At 38.1% G+C, this 20,978-nt stretch overlaps 1 protein-coding gene across 6 annotated transcripts in view; it reads left to right on the forward strand.

Annotated features, from left to right (window-relative positions):
* KIAA0825 (KIAA0825 ortholog) overlaps positions 1 to 20,978 on the forward strand; it is a 434,350-nt gene that overhangs the window by 51,559 nt on the left and 361,813 nt on the right. For 2 of the 6 annotated variants that reach the window (XM_040241509.1, XM_040241512.1), the window contains exons 3-5: positions 1,578 to 1,661; positions 3,277 to 3,408; positions 20,164 to 20,332. In XM_040241509.1, the coding sequence (XP_040097443.1) occupies positions 3,278 to 3,408; positions 20,164 to 20,332 (300 nt within the window). In that variant the 5' untranslated portion in view covers positions 1,578 to 1,661; position 3,277. Of the gene's footprint in view, positions 1 to 635; positions 1,662 to 2,351; positions 3,409 to 20,163; positions 20,333 to 20,978 lie in introns of those variants that run through there. The other 4 variants (XM_040241510.1, XM_040241515.1, XM_040241511.1 and 1 more) reach the window with 3 other exon arrangements.

The raw sequence follows: 20,978 nt of genomic DNA on the forward strand, positions 1-20,978 counted from the left end.
AGTCGTGTCCGACTCTTTGCAACCCCATGGACTGTAGCTTACCAGTCTCCTCCATCCATGGGATTTTCCAGGCAAGAGTATTGGAGTGGATTGCCATTTCCTTCTCCCGGGGATCTTCCTGACCCAGGGATCGAACCTGGGCCTCCTACATTGTAAGCAGACGCTTTACCGTCTGAGCCACCAGGGAAGTCTCATAAACAGGAACATAAACAGAATATAAACCTACATCTTGATCTGTAACTTCATAACTCTTTCCTTTTTCCCCTTAGGACTTTTTTTAAAGGTAATTCTATCTTTCTGAAGAACCACTGAAGTATTTCCCAAATTATATTGGTCCCTCAATAGTTGACCTTCCTACTGTTGAGGTCATCGTTATCTTTTACTTAGAATATAGCAGCAGGTTTTTCTACTGGCTCCTTTCTTACCATCTTATTACTGTTCCTTGAGAGGAAGAGACTGTTCAATCACACTCTCTCTGCTCCTTCTTGCACGGTGTCAGACACAGTGTAACACCCACAGACGACACGAGAGGAAATGGGAAGTTTGGTGTCTTTGCTCGTACTCCTTCATTGCTTGTTTCTTTGTCGTCACAGTCCCCTGGTCATCATTGCCATCCTAATAGGAAAACTTCTAAGCCCAGACTTTGGAGTGTCAGCTGCCTGTGCCCTCCCTTCTTTATTTATTTCTCACGTTGGTCCTATTCACTTAGGTTAATTTCCTCATTAGTTACAGTTTGCCCATCAAGTTTCCATTTATCCAGTCACACGGCGTCTTGAGCATCACTGCCTCTGTAAAGGTGACTCTCGGCTCTCTTGTCCTTCATCACCTTGACACCTTAGCATACACATGGAAGCGTCACGCCTGTCTGTCATATGACATCCCGAGCCCTCCTCATTCTGGTACCGCATCATTGTTATCAAATGGCATTCCTCTCTAATGCCATTCCTTTATAAAGAAAGTCTTTGTATATATTGATTAACTTTTCCACTGAGATTAAATAGGGAAAATCATGCAACCACGTAGATGGGAATCCTTCAGAATCCTGGTCACCAACCTCATTTGAATGATTGATGTGTTTGAGAACATTATAGTTTTACTCCAGAGCTGATTTCAGTGCAGGACAGAGCATACATATTCAATGCTGAAATCATACAAAACAGCAGATTTTCTTTTAACAAGCATTTGTAAGCACAAATACAACAAAACAATACAAAAATTTTGATGAAACGGTCATAGTCAAGAGATACTGAGGAATTAAGTAAGGTTTGAATCAGATTTTGAAAGAAGTGATAATTATGAATGGCAGGAGAGAAGTGTTAAGATTGGGAGATATTTCAAATGAAGACATACAGGAAATGTAAAATAAGAGATTTATACCTCCTGAGAGCAAGACTAATTTTTTTAAACCATTTTCCTAATTATATATAAAATGATAATTACTTATTGCAAAACAAAGGAAAATGCTAAATATGGAGAAGAAAATAAAAATCAACCATAGTCTATCCTGTCGTCTAAGGATAACTATTTTAACATTTTGATTAATATCATTTCTATATTCTACAATGTTTTATATGCAGTAACCGATTGATTTCTCAACAAACCAGCAATCTCAAGTTTTAAAACCAGACAGGTCTGGGTTCAAACCCTACTGCTAACACTGGGTAGGTATGTAACATGGATCTCTTTGGGTTCCCTCCCCATAAATGAGGATAATAACTATTTTTAGAGTTATTATGAAGATTAAAGAAGGTGATATAAATAAAGTCCCTTATATGTAGTAGATATACAGTATAGTATATCTGTACAGTAGATGTATAGCAAATTATATTACTAGTTTGCTATTATATTTAAGCTAAGTTCAATACATATTTTCTTTAGTTTTATGTGGAATCTGAAATAATGAGTCTTTACAATACTGACAAATTGGAGCAACTCTGAACAAAGTATTTATAATTTGTTTTATTAAAGAGAAGCTGACTACAGACAAAACATTTACCAAGTCTGAGTTCTCTACAAGAACCATCAGCCGTTCAAGTCTTTCCATTACAAAAGTGGAATTTTCTTTTCTTGGCAACACTTTTTGAATAACTCATCATATGAAAAATTGATTACTGAAAAAAATTTTAAAATATACAAATATATAAACTGAATTCATTGTTAGTAATATTGACTGTTGGATTTAAAAATGACTGTTGGGAGCTTCCCAGGTGGCTCAGTGGTAAAGAATCCACCTGCCAATGGAGGAGACACAGGAGATGCAGGTTTGATCCTGGGTTGGGAAGATTCCCTGGAGTAGGAGATAGCAACCCACTCCAGTATTCTTTCCTGGAAAATTCCATGGACAGAGGAGCTTGGTGGATTATGGTCGATGGGGTCACAAAGAGTTGGAGATGACTGAGTGACTGGGCACCCAAGCACACACATTCTGGTAATAATTGAGCTACTAGGAAGATAGGAAGATACCAAACTCATTGATATATGGAAATATTGAGGTTTTGTTGTCCTAAAGCATAACTTCTGGTGGACATAGCATTATCTACCACTTAGCTTATAGTTTTGGGGTTTTTTTTTTGCCTGATTTCAAGTTAATGTTAATTATGGCATATTATATACCTCTAATATAATTTGTTTTCAAGTAAAAATTAAACTTTTTACTGCAAAATATTTTAAGATAGGAGAATCCAAGTGTATGAGGATTTTTTATATTTTAAAATGGTATATCCATGGTTATTCTGTATTTGGAACTAATTGAGTTTCAAATGATAAGTCTTGTGATGCTATGGACTGCTGTATTGAAATGTTATTGTTAAATGTTTTTCCCTTAAATTCTCTGAAGAAAAATAAAAGCTTTATTCCAAAACTACTTCTCTGAAGTGCAGGATAAGAACCTATAAGAAATCTTTAGCTGTTTCATTGTATGAGAAGAAATTACTTGTATTTATTAATAATTAAATTTTCAAAGCAGCTACCCTTGCTCACAGTGGTCTCTGAGGCTTCATGGTATACTCTGCAGCTCTTGGTTACAATGATAAGTGGATGCTCAGGCAGTCTGTTTCTTTTCAGTTTTCAAACCGTAGAGGTGTGAAAATTGGGTCACATCTCATGAAATTTAAATAACAAAACAGTCTACCCAGATTAATAATAATCTTACTTCTTCTACTGCTATATCTTACCTATAAATCAGAATTTAAATTTTGGGGTTAGTATCACAACTTGAGGGTTTTTTTTTTTCCTTTCTTTTTGGGGAAACTGACATTTTTTATTCTTATTTCTCAGGATGGATTGGGGAGATGAATATCCCCACAATTCTTTTGACCTACATTGTTTGTTAAATTCATTTCCTGGAGACTTGGAGTTTAAGCAGATCTTCAGTGACATTGATGAAAAGATAGAACAAAATGCTATAAGGTAAATATTGTTAATTTTAAAACAAATTGGTTTCATGTTTCATTTACAAGAACTTTTATTTAGTCTACATTTAGTGTTTCTTGCTCTTAAGAAAATTTTAGGTTTTAATTATCATTAACTTTCCTCAAAAGATTAATTAGACCCTTTCCTCTAGGATATAAGATGATTTTTCTTATCTGATTACTACTTTAAACAAGGCTAAAAAAAGGCTAAAAATACAGGGACTGCCTTCAAATAGATAAAGTTTATTGAACTACTGTTGTTGGGGAGGAAGAAATTTTCCTCTACCCTTCTAGGTTCTTTGCGTAGTCTAATAATTAAATTGAAATGAGACAAATGAATAGGAAAAACTCAAACAAAAGTGTAATATCCTGTATTCATGGGAGAGACTCAGAAAAACTGAGTAGATGGCCAAAGTGGCCAAAGTCCTCATCTTGAATACCATTCTCAGCTAAAGATGAAAAAGGTTGTTGAGGGTGGGGAGAATCAAGCATGGAAAGTTACCAGGAAAAGCATCATAAACAAGGGTGAGGTTGTTGCGCAGGCTTAAGTCAGTGCCTTCTCCACTGATAAGAGATTTGGTCATCCTCCTCTGCCTGGTACAGTGAAGGAGATAGCTTTACAAATGGAGACTTTTTCCTTATGAATGTGAATGTTTCTAACAGAAGGGTAACTCCTACTTGGTTTTCAGATTATTTACTTTATGTGTTTCTTAGAAAACAGACAGCTTGGTATAATTTAATATGCCAAAGAGGCATATTTTAGGGTGGCAAATTTTGGTCTCCTCAGTTCTATTCAGTTCAGTTGCTCAGTCATGTCCGACTCTGCAGCCCCATGGATTGCAGCATGCCAGGCCTCCCCATGCATCACCAACTCCCAGAGCTTACTCAACTCATGTCCATCGTGTCAGTGATGCCATCCAACCATCTCATCCTTTATCATCCCCTTCTCCTCCTGCCTTCAATCTTTCCGAGCATCAAGGTCTTTTCAAATGAATCAGTTCTTCGCATCAGGTGGCCAAAGTATCTGAGTTTCAGCTTCAGCATCAGTCCTTCCAGTGAATATTCATGACTGATTTCCTTTAGGAAGGACTGGTTGGATTTCCTTGCAGTCCAAGGGATTCTCAGGTCCATATAGTCATAGCTGTGGTTTTTCCAGTAGTCATGTGTGGATGTGTGAATCTGAGCCAACTCCGGGAGATGGTGAAGGGCAGGAAAGCCTGGAGTGCTGCAGTCCACGGGGTCCCAAAAAGTCAGACACGACTTAGTGACTGAACAACAGCAATGCTGTTCATGATTTCTTAGAGCTTGCCAGTATTGACGGCCTGCATTTTCATTAATATGTTTAAACATTATCATTTGATGGATAAGCATGGATATTAAAATTTTGAAATTAGATATTCAAAAAATGGTAGTGTAGGGTCATGGATTGCTTGACTTGCTGAAAGCAGAACATTAAGTTATTTTTATGTAATGTTTGTCATATTAAGTCTCCTCACTAAATTGGGAGGCTAGCCAGTCCATCTATGTGAAGTTAGTCTTTATCACCTACTCCAAAATTAGTGTTACTGAATGCTGGAGGAGGGACTTCCCTGGTGGTACATTGGTTAGCAACCTGCCCGCCAATGCAGGGGACACAGGTTCAATCACTGATCTGGGAACTAAGACCCCACATGCCTTGTGGCAGGGAGGCCAGTGCACCACAATTACTGAGCCAGTATACTCTAGAGCCTGTAAGCTGCAGCTACTAAAGCCCGTGTACTCTAGAGCCAGTGCTCCCCAAGAGAAGTCACCAGAACGAGAACCCCATGTACTTCAACTAGAGAGTAGCCTCCACTTACCGCAACTAGAGAAAGCCCGTGTGCAGCAACAGAGAGCCCCGTGCTCTGCATCAAAGACCCAGTACAGCCAAAAATAAATGAATTACTTAAAAATAAATAAATACACACTGGGGAAAGCAGGAACAGCTAAGCAGATTTCCAGTAGTACATATTCTCTGATATAAAGGACTTTGTCTTCATATGTATTTGTGGACCCTAGGGTCAGCTCCAGAGAAGGCAATGGCACCCCACTCGAGTACTCTTGCCTGGAAAATCCCATGGATGGAGGAGCCTGGTGGGCTGCAGTCCATGGGGTCACGAAGAGTTGGATAAGACTGAGCAACTTCACTTTCATGCATTGGAGAAGGAAATGGCAACCCACTCCAGTGTTCTTGCCTGGAGAATCCCAGGGACGGGGGAGCCTGGTGGGCTGCCATCCATGGGGTCACACAGAATCGAACACGACTGAAGCGACTTAGCAGCAGCAGTAGCAGCAGCAGGGTCAGTTCATTCACTGCAATCCTTTTGACCAAAGATTCTAATAATTCACCTCATGTTGAAACCATGTAACTCAGATTCGGACTTGAACCCGTGGTCTTTTAATTAGAATCACTCACCTCCTGTCTGGACTTGCTTGTCTCAGGGCAGAAGGAATTCAGTGAGAGACAAAGTGATAGGCAAGAAAGTAGGCTTATTAATATAGGACACTTGTGAGAGATGCAAGTGGGCAGGCAAGGGGGCTCTGCCCTGAGGATTAAATGGGTTACATTTGTATAATCAAAGAAAATTAGGGGAGGGGAGAAGGCTGCCTTTTCCCTTGTTCTTCTAGTAAACATCAGACGTACATCACCTTTGTATCAGGTGGGAGAATGTTTGACCCTATGAGGTCAAACTAACTGTCATAACAATTAGTTAAACCAGCAGAAGGATGGTAAAGAAAGTGAAAGTGAAGTCACTCAGTTGTGTCCGACTTTTTGCGACCCCGTGGACTGTAGCCCACCAGGCTCCTCCGTCCATGGGATTCTCCAGGCAAGAATATTGGAGTGGGTTGCCATTTCCTTCTCCAGGGGATCTTCCTGACCCAGGGATTGAACCCAGGTCTCCTGCATTGCAGGCAGACGCTTTAACCTCTGAGCCACCAGGAAAGGGAGAAGGATGGTAACATATCGTAAAATATGTTGAATCATCTCAGGTTTCTGTATCATGAGAGTCTCCTACTTTGAAATGTTGTCCTTCCTTTAAGTTCTTGTCCTTGGTCCTAAGTATCTTTTATCTTGCTGAATTCAACCAGCAGAATGCAGGCCTCTTATTTTGTTTCTTTCACTTAATGACCTGGGGCATATCTTGTGCTTTTATTTATCATTTTACAGTTAAGCAAGCCTGCTTCATGTACAACATTCTGATACGTTTCTTAAGCAATCATTAACCTGCAGTGATTTCCCAAAGTCCCCTTGGTTTTCCTATCTGTAATCCCCTCCTGGGACTTCCACAACTACCAGTGTAACTATCCTACTCTGGCCCTATCAGTGTAGGTTACAAATAGGCAAACCACAGTAGAAATGTCTATTATCAAATGATGAATAGTGTTTCCTTTTTAAAAATTTAAGGTATAGTTATGCACTGTCAAAGAAACTGAACCGAGCAAGTGAAATTTTCCTGCAGTTTTTTCCTCATGTTTAAATTTGAGAATACAGTTAACTTTTTATCATAACAATGGGCATAAATAACTTAAATTCAAAAAATAGCCTATACTCCAAAATTTTTTTATAAAAAGCAAAAAATTATCATATTGCTGAGGAATTAAAATTAAAATCTTCTCCCATTCTGGGAATCCTCTCCACAAAGGCTGAAGAGAAAGAAAACTCTTCTGTTATTCAACAGGCTTTAAATCAAAATGTCAGAAACATCCCAGGCGATCTGCTAAGAGATTGCAAAAGCAGAAAGGAATCACAGCCCTTTATATAGGCTAGTAGGTACACCCATTTGGAGAAGGCAATGGCACCCTCCCCACTCCAGCACTCTTGCCTGGAAAATCCCATGGACGGAGGAGCCTGGGGGGCTGCAGTCCATGGGGTCACTAAGAGTCGGACACGACTGAGCGACTTCACTTTCACTTTTCACTTTCATGAATTGGAGAAGGAAATGGCAACCCACTCCAGTGTTCTTGCCTGGAGAAACCCAGGGATGGCGGAGCCTGGTGGGCTGCCGTCTATGGGGTCGGACAGAGTCAGACACGGCTGACGTGACTTAGCAGCAGCAGGGACATCCATTACATGTAATACATATTTTCAGGAGAAACAATATCTGTTGTAGGAAAAAATGGGGTGCAGGAGGATGGTCATATCCCCAGTCCCCAGAGAGTTCCAAGTCCTTGGGACAGCCGACCAAGTGAGGATCCTTGGCTTCATGTAGGAAAGAATTCAGGAGTGAGCCGTAGTAAAGTGAAAGCAGGTTTATTTAGAGAGATAGACCCTCCATAGGTAGCGTGGGGTCTCTCAGAAGGCGTGAGCAGCCCTGATACATGGGGTAGTTCATTTTTACGGGCTGGGTAATTTCATAGGCTAATGAGTGGGAGGATTATTACAAGTATTTTGGGGAAGGGGCAGATATTTCCAAGGATTGGGCCACCACCCACTTTTTGGTCTCTACGGTCACCTCGGAACTGTCATGGTGCCCGTGGGTGTATCTTTCAGTGTATGCTTGTATATGACAATAAACACATAATACGGCTCGAGGTCTACTGCAGTCGAATCTTCCACCGTCTCGGGCCTGGCAGTTTCGAGCAGGTCTTTGTGGTCCCCTGTTTCTCTTAATGGTTGTTATCATTCTTTTAATGGTTGTGCCCTGCCTCCTTCCTTCCTGTTTCATAACCAGCCTTCAAATAGAATTGACAGCACAGTTCTTCACACGTGGTTCATCCTAACTTCACCATGATTAAAAAGCACCTGTGTAAGCTAGTTGGCATCATCCTGAAGAGAAGCAAACTTCTCATGTCTTTATGATAAGAAACAGTTTTGCAAATTGAATCAAGGCACCCACTGACATTAGGCTGCTCCTTTTCACAGACACAGGGAGATAGTTATCTCCTTTGGTGTTTGTGTTTTGAAAGGATGGCTCCTAGTTTTTTGAGAAAGACAGTCCTGGCTGAGAAAGCTGACAAAAGATCTATCTAGTCTTCCAAGGGATACATTTCAGAGAGATGAAAAAGTACTTACATTTGCAGTTTCTAAGGTAAATAAGAAAAAGAAGGAGAGGGAAACCTTTTCCCTTATTTTCAACAGGGAGAATTAAGCTTCTTATTTTTAATTTGTAACTACCGTTAATTTATATGTACATACCCATATAAGTATATATATCTTTAAAAAATAGTATATCATTTTTAAAAAAGCGTGTATATGTGACCTAATCACACTATAGAGAATATGTATTATAATTTATATTATATATGTGAATATAAAATCACTATATTAAACTTCAGTATAATTATGTATTTATCTAATTTATGTATTCAATATTATATATGTATATATTGATTGACACAGTTTCTCACCCAAAGGAACTTATAAATGAAATGAGTATGAGCTTAAATAGATTAACAAGTCACTTATCCTTATTCTAGAGAATTTTTTTTTCAGCAACTGATACTAAGAAAAATTTTTTAATTGAAGTACAGTTGATTTACAACATTGTGATAGTTTCAGGTATATGGCAAAATGATTCAGTTATACATATATCTAGAGAGATGATTATATTAAAACAAAATTTAAATATTTTCTAAAAAGTGATTTTCTTTGTTCATAATGGCCTTGCGGCTCCATCAGAACAAATCGCTGAGGGACTTCCCTTGTGGTCCAGTGGTTAAGACTACACACTTCCACCTCAGGAGGCGTGGGTTCCATCCCTGGTGAGAGAACCAAGATCCCACCAGCTGCAGGGCATGGCCAAAAAAAAAAGACAAAATAAGAGATTAGAAACAAAACCAAGTCACTGAGCTCTGATGCTTTTATCATAGACAGTTTCATTTTTATTTGCTAAACCATCTACAGTTATTTCCTGTCCTACCTGGTCAATAAGAAATCATATTGAGAAGTAAAACAGTGATTAAAATATTGTACTTTGCCATCATAAATTGTCATTTAGGTCAAAATTCAGATGTTAGTATTAAAAAGAAAATATGACATGGAGTATAAGGATATAATTTTTAAATTAAAAATATTTTATTGCCCATATATTAAAACAAACCTAGAGCAAAACCACCTCAAGTGACCATTGATCTTCATGGGGGATAAAATAAGGGAGAGCTGTACGTGCTGTGTGCTACATTTAGAATCGAGTCTATTTTTCATCAAATTCAATTATGTTTTTATTATACTCTAGAGAATAAACATAATAGTATAGGGTGTATATATTTTTTAAAAATAAAATACTGAATAATAACCACGTTTCAGAAGAGTGTAAATCATTTATGCACTCATTTATTGCCTCCTAACAGAATAGCTTTTAGAAAATTGTATGTCATGACGAATCAGTTATGCCACACTTACACTGCAGTAGTTGAATTACCCTTGGCATTTTTGTATTCTAACAGTTCTATTTATCTCTCAATGGTGTACACTGAATAAGTAATGAACATCCATATGATATGGCTTTTCCCAATACTTTTAAAGAAGAAAACATTAGTAATTCATTTTTAAATATGGTATTTTTCCTTTACTCTTGAATTTTTAAAGTTGTGTTTCTAGCAGTGACCCTGAATTCTAAGTGTGAATTCCTTCCCTCTTCTTAATATCATCAGGTTTTATGAGCCACAGGGTCTTTTGCTTCCCAAAGCAGTGATTCACCAGAATGGACTAGAATGCCCAGAGGTCACTGAACCTTCACCTGCCCTTCAAGAGAGGCTGTCATTCTCCCAGACCGTTTTCACTTTCACATCCTCATTTGCATTCAAGTCAGAGCTAGGTGACTCTTAGGTCTGACAGTGGAAATCAGTGACGGTGAATCACTTGCTTCTAACACATATCAGCGTTGGTAGCAGGAAGGTAAATAACCTGCCAAAGAGGGATACTGTGAATGCTGCACCCCAGTAACTAAAAACCACACATAGCACTAACATCTTTTTTGAGCTGAACAGAACTTATTATTAGCTTAACACAATATTGAGGCATAGAAGTTGTCTTGGGCTTACAATACATCATGACTGATTTTTCTCCTCTTAATGTTCAGTTGATAGATACATCATTGAGTTTCTTTTGCCTTTCTGTTTCTTAACTATAGATAGTATTTGTGTGTACCTCAGGATGTAAGTTTTGCTGGCACTGTGTAGGATTACTCCCCCCATCCCCTGCCTTTTTTTTTTAATCTAAGAAAGAACAAGAAGTACTCCCATAGATAATACCATTGGTCTTGATCCAGGAGAGGTAGGGTCAGAGTGGTAGGGGAGGGCGTTAACTTTATATTGTGGCAGAATACTGGATAGATGGTTTCTATAAAGTTAACCATGCTCTCTGTTTCAAGGTGGCATATTAGACCATTTTCTTCTCATCATGATCCATCACCATTAGCTCCATTATTTGAAGTCTAGGATGTTCCAACTTCTTTCTCCAGAGTCCTGTATTGTATGCCCTCAAAGCTTTCATTAGACCTCTGCTTCAGGAGACTGAGATAAGTAGCGTAAAATGTGGGATCAGTAGCTCTATCAGATGATCATTAAGAGATTCTTTCAGGTAATGCATACATTTTAGGTGTTCAACAGGTTTTAAAAGTATAATCTTTATTTTTAGGTGAGTTAGCTTTACTTACTTTTGGCCAAACAGGCCTAAGACAATAAAGAATCACCATTTAGGATATTCCAATAAGAAATATTATTGTATTATCTTTCCATGGAAAATAAGGAAAAGGAAGTAAGTGTCTTCCTGTCTATAAGCTGTTTTAATAGCAAAAGTGTGAATAATATTGTACTAAAAATGCAGACTTGAGAAGGAGGTTGAGCCAGCAATAGTAGGCCACTATTCCACAGGGAGGGTCAGAGTTAATGGTTGAGGGGGAAGTAACCCCTAGCCCTGAGATGCCAACCAGAGGTTCCCAGTGAAGCCAGCTCAGCTATGAGGACAAGCACAGGGGAGGGAAAGCTAGAAGGAGACTGGGCCCTGCTAAGGAGATGTAGCTTGTGTGGCTGGCCCCTCTTTCCTGCCAATGACTAATGCCTCGAGAGCTAACTTAACCCCAACAGCTTTCCCTGGGAAAGGGCCTCGTCAAGGATTTAGCAAAGTAAACACCTTGTCTTAAAAGGATCACTAACGCCACAGCTTTTGTTAATCAGTCTTTATTCTAGAATTATGACTAAGAATATCGTCTTATGGGACTTGGAAAGAAGTTGAGTTGGGGAGCCTGAAAGCTGGCCTTGTTATCGCCTTTATTTTTGCTTTAAAGGCTAACTGTTCTGCACTGTATTCTCACTGCCTAAAACAGTCCTGGCACAAAGTAGGCAAGAGGTTAGACATCTACTGTGCCATTCCAGTGTTCTTGCCTGGAGGATCCCAGGAACAGAGGAGCCTAGTGGGCTGCCGTCTATGGGGTCGCACAGAGTCGGACACGACTGAAGCGACATAGCAGCCGCAGCAGTGTCTGCTTTAGCTAGTGTGACGTTAGATGAGTGGTATGGGATACAAGAAGCTATCATCAAGTGCTACTTTTCTCTTCTGGTAAATAGTTTACATTATAAAATGATACATACTCAGGAAGAATTGCAGACAGTAGAGAAAGACAAAAACAAGGAAAAGGTGTGTATGGAAGGGTAGAGATGAGGAAGTTTTCTAACTCCTCTGACCCTCCTCGTCTTGTTCCTCAGAGGTAACTTACACCAATGAATTATTGTAGAACTATCCAGAAATGTTTTTTATATATAGACGTGTGCACCCAAAAATATATTCTCCTTTTTACACAGATGGGATTTGTGTGTGTACTTTACTTAGATTTTTTTAACGTATTTTTAAAAATTTCTTCGTATACTAAGTCAATTCCCTCTTGATAAGCATTTACATTATTTGTAGTCTTTCTGCTGTTACTGCACACACACATGCATACGTGTGTCCTTCCTTCCTTAGGAAAGGTTATGTGATGGTTTCTTAGACGTTGTATAATTAGCTGTGATAAGATTGTTCCTCAGCAGGCCTTCCGCTGTCTTCTCTCCTATAAGCAGTGTATAAAACTGTATGTCCTGCCTCCTCACAGTGTGGCCATACGTATTAATTAAACCCTCAGTTTGTAACTTGCAGTCAAATCTGACTGGTTTAGTGATTGCATGTATCTGGGCAATGAAGATAAAGATGTAGACTAGATGTGTTCCTGATACAGTCTGATTTTCATTATTATATATGTCCTCCTTCTCTCTTCTTTTTTCTCTTTCTCAGAAAGAGAACCAAGGCAATTATCCCAAAGTAAATGCTGGTGCAGATTTCTCACTTTTTCTCCAGCTTTCAGTTTGTGTGGTTTCACTGGGATAAGTCACATTCTGACTTTAGTAACTATGCTAAAATATGAAAGCTGGGAAGCCTCCATAGATAAAAAAGAAAGCACATTAACTTACTCTTGCTTGTCATGGATGTTAAACTGCCATGTCCTAATATTGCTGTAGAACGTTTCTGGGAAATGTTCTTTATATTGTTAACAGAGCCCTGTGCCACTTCCATGGAGCTCCTATTTACATTATGGAAAGGGATCCCAAGTCATATGGTATATGGTATATGATGCCAGGCTCACTCCAGCAATGCCAGGACTACCCCACCATTGAATGGAAGTTGGAGGGTATTTCACAGTTGGTTGACTCTTTTGAAAGTGCTTTAGATTTTTTAGATGGGCGCTTGCCCTACGCTGGTCTGAACTTTGCTGAAGCAATCTGGACCATTCTAAAGCCTCTGTAAACGTTTGTGGTGAGGACTGATGAGAATAACTCTGAACAAAAGGTGGATTGACAATAGATGGGACTCTTGGGAGGCTATTTATATAGTCCAGATGAGAGATGATAAGATCCTGAGCCCCTTCTTTCACAATAGGAATGGAAAGGGGAAGATTCATTTGAGAAGATTTAAGGAGAGTGTTGTTAATAGGATTTGGGATCAAGGATTTTTTTTCCCTGAGAGTACAGTTAAAACTTATGAAATAACTGAAACGTATCTGAAACAGAAAATAGCTTAGCAAAAATATATAAATTTGCTACATTTCATTGAAATAGTTGTCTTATAAATTCTTTTCTCAGCCTTTTAAGAAATACGATCTAAAAACATCTTTGTCTCAGGAAAGTAAGTTTTCATTTCATGGCTGACTTATGGTTTATCAGTCTCTTCCCTATTAATTACCTGTTAATTCTGAGCAATTTTATTAATCTCCTTAGATGAGCTAGGTTTATCTAAAAGCCAGAAAATTCTTATTTACTTCACAGCTAGTTCTTGGTGTTTTTAAATATATCATAGTATTGAAAAAACCTTTTCCTTAGACTGAATTTATGTTGGTAAAAAGTATAAACAAGAGCAACAAACATGTTAAAGCTTAAAAAAGCTTTTTAATGTTTCCATTTTCCATATTGTAGTACAGTCTTGAATCTCTGCCCTGGCACCTCTGCTGCTAAGTCGCTTCAGTCGGGTCCGACTCTGTCTGACCCCATAGACGGCAGCCTACCAGGCTCTCCGGTCCCTGGGATTCTCCAGGCAAGAACCCTGGAGTGGGTTGCCATTTCTTTCTCCAATGCATGAAAGTGAAAAGTGAAAGTGAAAGTGAAGTCATGTCCGACTTTTAGCGACCCCATGGCCTCAGCCTACCAGGCTCCTCTGCCCATGGGATTTTCCAGGCAAGAGTACTGGAGCGGGTTGCCATTGACTTCACAACTAGTTCTTGATGTTTTTAAATGTATCATAGTATTGAAAAAACCTTTTCCTTAGACTGAATTTATGTTGGTAAAAAGTATAAACAAAAGCCACAAACATGTAAAAGCTTTAAAAAGCTTTTTAATGTTTCCATTTTCCATATTGTAGATACAGTCTTGAATCTCTGCCATGGCACCTCTACCCTGCTCTAAAAAATAAAAATTCTCACCCTTCTATGAAAGCACACCTCTGTGTCCTCTAAAACCTTTACATTGAAGAAGTTCTAATAATTTTTTACTGGTAGAACATATTTTTCCCCCCCTTTGAACTTTTTTGTGTGACTGAATAATAAAGACTATGAGTTTTAAATCCTGAAAGAGTTTTTACAGTAAGCTTAAGCACCACGATTATAATTATTCTCTTTTTCTCAGTTCCTCTCCCTGTCCTCAACTGCACCACCCCCAGTGTTAGTCAGCTCTTGTGCAGTTGTTGTTTAGTGATGTCTAGTTATAGAACATCTTTATCCTTTTGAAGTAAAATAGTGCATATATACAAACACACATACCTACATGTGTAAACATGGTTGTGACCAAAATAATAATAATAACAATAACTTCATGTTTTTTATTGTCCAAATAAATAGAGCTTTAAAGTGACCCAGCCGTGAGATTAGATGATCAGCACTGAATTCTCAGGGGTCAGTATCAGGGACTTCTAAGCACAGTGATTTGGTTAGTTTTCTTAGAGCATCAAATCCTCGCATATAATCTTTCTACAGGAAGAAGCCTTTTCTGCACCCCCCAGAGGCACACTGAGTGACTTACCTCCTATGTATTTCCCCTACTCAGCACTTCGTACACACACCTCTTATCAAGTCTTACTGAGTGTAGTCCTTCATTTACAGGCCTATCTCTCTCACTAGAAAGAATTCCTTTAGAGATGGGACCATGTCTTATTCATGTTTAGGTCCTTAGCATATATCACAGTACCTGCCGCATATTCAGGATTCAGTTAATGTTTATCGGATATGCTTTCATTCAACAAGTAATTTTCCCACTCAAGGAACCTAGGATTGAATGTTGAATGAGAAAATTATATCCTTTAAAAAAAAAGCATGCTGTATGTTGCATCTTAGAAATGGTTTATAAATTGATTTATACACAGCCACTCAGTAATGCATCCTCTTGCACACATCATTAACTTGGATAATTCAGAGTCATTATAATTAAAGCACATTGGGGTTCAGATTTATTAGGAAGTGTTGAGACATATGAAGAGGCATAGAGAATACTGTGATAAACATTCATGTGCTCATGATGTAGTATAAGGAATAAAACCTTATCTCTACAGCTGAAACTCACTCTGTGCATCTCCGCAGTCTCACCCCACTCCCATCCCCACCCTGCATTTGGTGATATTGATCATTACAGCACATTTCTTTTTTGTTTTAAAATGCATGTATGTAAGTATGTATTTAAGATGTTAAGACTTATGTATGTAAGACTTCCCTGGTGGCTCAAACAGTTAAGCGTCCGCCTGCAATGCTGGAGACCCAGGTTCAATCCCTGGGTCGGGAAGATCTCCTGGAGAAGGAAATGGCAACCCACTCCAGTACTCTTGCCTGGAGGATCCCTTGGATGGGGAAGCCTGGTAGGCTACAGTCCATGGGGTCGCAAAGAGTCGGACACGACTGAGCGACTTCACTTCAAGTATGTATTTAGTATTAAAGTAGAGTTGATTTAAAATTCTATATTTGTTTCGGGTGTACCGCACAGTGATTCAACATTTTTATATTTTGTGCTCCATTCTCTAGCACATTTCTTTATACTTTTACTATGTAAGATTATAATCCTGAACACTGTGTGATCACATGGCATGCTTTCAAGGTATTACATGGTTTGTATTCATTTGTACCTTTTTTCCCATAGATGTTACTTTTGTTAGATTCATCCATGTTGATAAGTGTATTTCTAGTTCATTTTCATGACTGTGTTTCATGGGATAAATGTAATTATTTAACCATTCTCTCTACTGGTGGGCATTTAGGATATTTTAAGTGGTTTTAACATTACAAATAAAGTTAGGAATATGCTTTTAGAAAGTCCTTGCTAAACCAGCCAAAGCTGTACATTTGGGATTTTAAATTATTTAGGGCAGGGAGTCTATACCAACATTAGACTTCTGACATTTTTGGTCAATAAATGTGTTAATTGGATTTCTATTTGCTGAATTACCTTGGTTATAATTTCACACCTGACCTTGTTTCTAAAGACAATTAGAAGCAACTTAAGCATGGCACCCCACTTCAGTACTCTTGCCTGGAAAATCCCATGGACAGAGGAGCCTGGTAGGCTGCAGTCCATGGGGTCTCGAAGAATCAGACACAACTGAGCGACTTCGCTTTCACTTTTCACTTTCATGCATTGGAGAAGGAAATGGCAACCCACTCCAGTGTTCTTGCCTGGAGAATCCCAGGGACGGGGGAGCCTGGTGGGCCACCGTCTATGGGGTTGCATAGTCGGACACAACTGAAGCGACTTAGCAGCAGTAGCAGTAAGCAGAAAACAACTTCAGTTCTGTTCAGTTGCTCAATCGTGTCTGACTCTTCATGAGCCCATGGACTGCAGCATGCCAGGCCTCCCTGTCCATCACCAACTCCTGGAGTTTATTCAAACTCATGTCCATTGAGTTGGTGATGCCATTCAGCCATCTCATCGTCTGTCATCCCCTTCTCCTCCTGCCCTCAATCTTTCCCAGCATCAGGGGCTTTTCAAATGAGTCAGCTCTTTGCATCAGGTGGCCAAAATATTGGAGTTTCAGCTTCAGCATCAGTCCTTCCAATGAACACCCAGGACTGATCTCTAGGATGGACTGGTTGGATGTCCTTGCAGTCCAAGGGACTCTCAAGAGTCTTCTCCAGCACCACAGTTCAAAAGCATCAATTCTTCAGCGCTTAGCTTTCTTCACAGTTCAACTCTCACATCCATACATGACTACTGGAAAAACCATAGCCTTGACTAGATGGATCTTTGTTGACAAAGTAATGTCTCTGCTTTTTAATATGCTTTCTTGGTTGGTCATAACTTTCCTTCCAAGGAGTAAGCGTCTTTTAATTTCATGGCTGCAGTCACCATCTGTAGTGATTTTGGAGCCTAAAAAAATAAAGTCTGACACTGTTTCCCCATCTATTTGCCATGAAGTGATGGGACCAGATGCCATGATCTTCGTTTTCTGAATGTTGAGCTTTAAGCCAACTTTTTCACTCTTATCAAGAGGTTCTTTAGTTTTTCTTTACTTTCTGCCATAAGGGTGGTGTCATCTGCATATCTGAGGTTATTGATATTTCTCCCAGAAATCTTGATTCCAGCTTGTGTTTCATCCAGCCCAGCATTTCTCATGATGTACTCTGCACGTAAGTTAAATAAGCAGGGTGACAATATACAGCCTTGACGTACTCGTTTTCCTATTTGGAACCAGTCTGTTATTCCATGTCCAGTTCTAACTGTTGCTTCCTGACCTGCATACAGAGTTCTCAGGAGGCAGGGCAGGTGGTCTGGTATTCCCATCTCTTTCAGAATTTTCCACAATTTGTGGTGATCCACACAGTCCAAGGCTTTGTCATAGTCAATAAAGCAGAAATAGGTGTTTTTCTGGAACTCTCTTGCTTTTTTGATGATCCAGCGGATGCTGGCAATTTGATCTCTGGTTCCTATGCCTTTTCTAAAACCAGCTTAAACCAAAATAAAGACAAGTGTCATGTTATTTCTGAAAAACTAGATGAAGATCTTGCATCATTTAAGTCTATCAATATATAGACCTCATCCCATCCAAGATTACCATCTGTATCAGCAATATTACTGCACATATATGAAAAATAATGTTACCTGTTAGATGTTGAAAATGTATTTTTAAATTATTTTTGACATTAAAGAAGAAAAAAATTGCCAAGTTACTTACAAACTGACATTCATCTTAAATTTTGAAAATACTCATTTGCATAATAATTAGGCAATAAATCTCAAGACTTCGGCAAGATGTACAGACAGTGGTGAATGGCAGAATGACAGGTTATACAGCCAACTAAAAACAAAATCAGGTACAGATATGATATACAGCCAACTAAAAACAAAGTCAGGTACGGATATAATATACAGCTGACTAAAAACAAAATCAGATATGGATATGATATACAGCCAACTAAAAACAAAGTCAGGTAGAGATGAATTCTTTCACCTTAAAATTTGTGACAAATGATTTTAAAAGTCAGCTCAGCTGTCTTCAGTTTGTATCAGTGAGGGAGGTCCTCTAAAATGCAACTGCTCAATCCCTTTATCAGTGTTTGAACAAATTACTGAAATCTAGCTCTCTGAAGGCTTTAGTCTATTTATAAGTTGTAGTTATTGGCCTCTACCCAGATTCAGATGTTAGAGATTAGCCTAAAAGCTGAATCTTGATTGAAATAGATTTAGGTAGACTAGCGGCTGAGCCTGTCCAGTTCACATTGCTGCAATCTATTAGGTTTCGCTGAATGAGACACAGGAGGATGCTATAGTAAAAAACCTTCAATAACCTGTCCCTGGAGTCAAGGTGTGAGCCTAGGGCATCATGTTTCTCTGTTCATAGAGGTGCATACATAAATGTAGAAAATATATGCCAGTCTTGTGCCAGACGTAGAAGTGGTGTTCCTGAATAAGCCTGTCTCATCAGAAAACTGAATGGCCTGTGACCTAAGGAGCTATTGTTTTTCTTGTAAGTTCTTTGTTTTCATGAAAAGGCTTTTGATTCTCAGAATGTATTTGTTTCAAAGTAATTCGGGTTTGAATTCACGCATGCTCAGAAGTCTCCTGAAAAGCTTTCCTTCGAATTTTACAGTGTATGTTTTATATGCACGCAATACCTTATACATTTTGAAGAAAAGAATTTTATATGATATCGATTTTAATTATCAGAGCTTGGTTTCCAAATGTTTCTATCACGTGTTTATAATGAACAGCAATGATATTTTCAAAACAGTAGCAACTTTTTTGGTACAGATGTTTCTTTATACTGTTAAGAAGCAAATGCATAACTGGTTGAGGTGAAGGGATTCAGCTTCAAAATAACTTTCCTGTTCTTAAGCTTTCTTGCAGTTTAGATCTGCTGCCATCAGGTGGTAGTAATATGTCATATCCATGTGGCTCCACAAATGACATTATGCTTATGTTCATCACAACATTTATAATAATTAATGCAGATTTTTAAATGAAAATTAACATATTACATCTTTTTAGTTTCAGAGCTGAAGATACTTGTAATGGAATTTTTAAAACATGTATGTATTGGTAGATGCAATTGGGCATGTTTTCTCTCTTCGTTTATGTATTTACTTATAAATGAAGAGTTTCATCTTATGCTTTCAAAAATTTTAGAAAATACAGAAAAGTAAAATTAAAAACACCAAATTTTCATCACTCAAAGATAATTGTTATTAAACTTTTGTTTCATTTTCTTCCAGTCTTATTTTTTTAACATGCAATCTCTAGTGTATTTGGGATTTTTTTTTTTTAGAGTAGAGTGTAATGGCAGGAAAAGATACTTAGCTGTAGTAACTATATACAACATGTATCTTTTATAACTTTTAATTGTAACTTCTTTGTAACTGTTTTGTGATTTCTTAATTTGGATTGATTGAGGTTTGCCATAATTTAGTCAATATATGTTTCTGATTTGGTCATCAAGAGCGTTTTATCTCTTGTCTTCCATCCAATGCTTACCAAAAGGATCATTATTTCATTGCAAATATGTTTGAAATTTTATTTAACACAGATGAATTTCTAATTAATCTATTAGTAGCTAGCTATGTTTCCTCTATTGCATTTGAAATAAAACTGCCAGAAAACTTGAACTTCCAGTTTTCAATTATGAATGAAAATATACAGTTTTCCTGTTACTATTTTTATATTTTGTGGATGTTTTATAATTTCGTAAATTGTGTGTCACCAGGTACTGCATATAAGCATTTTAGGACCCTATGATATTATGTGACATCTCCATTACCTACTTCCTACCAAAATAGTTTTTTTCTTTTCTTTTATATAGCATAGAACATTGCATTAAGGAAATACAGTCTGAAGTTAACAAACAGTGTCCAGATGTACAGCTGCGAACGACGACTGACTGTTTTGAATGGCTAAATAATTATAATTACAATTCATCCAAGTCACCGTCCGTTCCCCATGGAGACTTGATAAAATTTCTCAAAATACTGGTAAAAATATATATAATCTTTGTTTTAATGGTGGAGTGGGGTGGGTGAACCTGGACTACATTTCATCCAGTTTCCATATATAAATATTTATTCCACTGACCATATTAGCCTGTCATATCGAGGGTTTGTGTTTTGTTTTACTTCTCTATCTGCAGTGGTATCCAGTGAGCTATGTGTTTTTATTTTCTACTGTGACTTTTATCATAAAGTGAAGTTTATATAAGTGGGCATTAAGCATTATAACTCCTGGGTGACTTGTGGTATGATATTTGCCATATCAACATTACAAAATGTATTGAAATATACCACAATTGTCCATCAGAAAATTTGATATTTATTACGTTTTGTGTCCCTTCACAACTACTCATTTTCCTGGGCTCATTATTAAGCACAGTAAGATCAGCATTGATTGTATCTGTTAAGGAGCCTTGTCCACCACTCCATTCATTCCCAACCTGCAGGCATATCTAATTCTTTTCAATCAAGGCAGCAATTTCTACAAGACCACTGTTAATTGATGGAATATTATTACATTGGTCACTCTTGGATACTGACCACTTTCTATGTTAGAGAGGTTTTTATAGCCTTCAATAAGAATACTTATTTTATTTTACTTATATCTACAAAGGCAGCTAGCTTGCAAAAT

Source organism: Oryx dammah, unplaced genomic scaffold, assembly GCF_014754425.2.
Source record: "Oryx dammah isolate SB20612 unplaced genomic scaffold, SCBI_Odam_1.1 HiC_scaffold_5, whole genome shotgun sequence".
NCBI classification, from domain to species: domain Eukaryota; kingdom Metazoa; phylum Chordata; class Mammalia; order Artiodactyla; family Bovidae; genus Oryx; species Oryx dammah.